Genomic DNA, 1,889 nt, shown 5'->3' on the forward strand with positions numbered 1-1,889 from the left:
GCTGCCCCCTCCGAGCCCCCCCAGGGAGGGGTCTTGCAATATGGGGAGGGAGAGCAGAGGGACCTTTGTAGGTGGGGGGTCCAGGGCAGCCAGCACCCACCAGCTCTCTCCCCCCCTGTGCTCAGTCCTGGGGCAAGGGAAGGCCAATGACCCTGCACCATGGAGGAGGCCTTTGGGGGTGTTTGAGTGGGTGGGAATTTGCCCCCTTCCACCAGTCCCTGCCCCACTAGCTGGGGACTTAGCAGGGGACAGGGAGGCAGGTTCCAGGGGAAAGCCCAAGAGGTTTAGCCAAGAGTAACAGCAAAGATCCCTCAACTTGGGCAGCTCTCTCAAGCATCCATCAGTCCTTCACCTCCTCTCTCCCATCCCACCTTTTTTTTTTGTTTCTCCTCCAACCCCAACTCTGCCAACGTGCATAATTACATTTCAACACCGGTTAATTAAGAGGAGCATGATTGTAAATTCAAGTGTAGACAGAATCCTTCTTGCAGGGATGCTGGGAGCTGTTTTTAGTCCTGCATCCATCGAGCTGCTGTGCTGATCCACCTCCACCTCCAGCACCCAGACACTGAAATGGTGCTCCTCTTCCAGGAGGCCAATAAAACACTATGGAGATGAGCTGCTTTGGAGATCTTATGAGTCAAGCCGTTACATTTTTGGAACATCATGATGTTGAAGTTCCTTTTCTATTTTTCGCCCAACTTCCCAAGGATTAAAAAAAAACAAACAACAACACACCCTAAAAATAATAAAAATTTAAAAATATATAAAAAATCAAGAAGCTGAGCTCTGCTTTGGGTTGAGAGGCAGGAGATCAAGCTCCTTGGGAAAGGGCTGGGAGGATCCTCAGGCAGGAGCTTGACCCTGCAGTGATGTGGGTGCTTCTCAGTCTCCATCTTCTGTAGCTCATCTCCATCCCAGCTCCATCCCATCTCTACTGGTCCTGGGGACAACTGGGGTCCATTTTGAGCGTTGTTGTTTTTTTTTCCCCTTCCAGTGAGACACCACATTAAAAATCTAAATATAAACCTGCTCCTGCTGGGCTGCTGCCCCATGGTTTTTGGCCATCTCCTACGAGATAAAAAGCAGCTGGATTTGTCCACCAGGGTCGCCGTGTCTCTGCCGGGGGTGGCTTGTTGGGGTGCTGGGTTCATGCTCTTGGAGGTTGATCCCTGAAGATAGCAGAGGAAATCAGAGGAGATCCAGGGGTGGTTTTGGTGCTGTGGCTGGCAGGTCCAAGCTTAGCTCTTGTTGTGGGTGCAGCCAGGGTGAGGAAAACTGCTGCTGGTTTGTTGGGAGGGAGGAATGTTGGTGCTGTTGTCCATGTGCTGGCAGGGGAAATCCAGGAGTTGGTAAAGTTGGATGGTAGGAGTGATGTGGTGCAGAGCTGGTGTGTCCCACTTGGTGTCCGTGGCACGGCCCTGATCCCGCTCTGGTGCACTGGGTGGCTCCCAGGTGGGCTTGGCTCTGGAATGGCCTCCTGAGCTCTGCAAAGGCAGGAGGTGGAGGGGACAGGGCTGGGCTCCTGGTGTCCCCAGTGGGATGGGGAGCCCCAAAGGGCTTCAGCTCCTGTCCAGCGTGGTTGCTGTGAACACACCAGGGCTGAGGAAACGTGGGTGTGTCCCCTTGTCCCTGCTCTCCTGGCTCTGCCGTGCCCTGAACCCTCCCTTTGCCCCCAGACCCATCCCCAAGTCAGAGGGGCAGGGGCAGTTGCTCCCCCTGGCCCTGCCCCTTGTGGAAAGACTGGAGCGTCCCCTCCAGAGCCATCTGGTTGGTGGCCCCTGGGGATGAGAGGTGGCACCTGGCGGGTGCCCTGAGCAGCCTGGTGCCTCTTGGTCCCCGTGCATGGGGGTGGGACGGGCGGGGATGGGGTTGGGGTTGGGTGGGAC

At 55.6% G+C, this 1,889-nt stretch overlaps 1 protein-coding gene across 1 annotated transcript in view; it reads left to right on the forward strand.

Annotated features, from left to right (window-relative positions):
• Positions 1-1,542: 1,542 nt before the first annotated feature.
• SBK1 (SH3 domain binding kinase 1) overlaps positions 1,543-1,889 on the forward strand; it is a gene marked incomplete at its 3' end in the record, with an annotated part of 1,858 nt that continues 1,511 nt past the window's right edge. The window contains exons 1-2 of the mRNA XM_009993789.1: positions 1,543-1,616; positions 1,680-1,770. Of these exons, the coding sequence (XP_009992091.1) occupies positions 1,543-1,616; positions 1,680-1,770 (165 nt within the window). The remainder of the gene's footprint in view (positions 1,617-1,679; positions 1,771-1,889) is intronic.

Source organism: Chaetura pelagica, unplaced genomic scaffold, assembly GCF_000747805.2.
Source record: "Chaetura pelagica isolate M959 unplaced genomic scaffold, ChaPel_1.0 scaffold223, whole genome shotgun sequence".
Lineage (NCBI taxonomy): Eukaryota > Metazoa > Chordata > Aves > Apodiformes > Apodidae > Chaetura > Chaetura pelagica.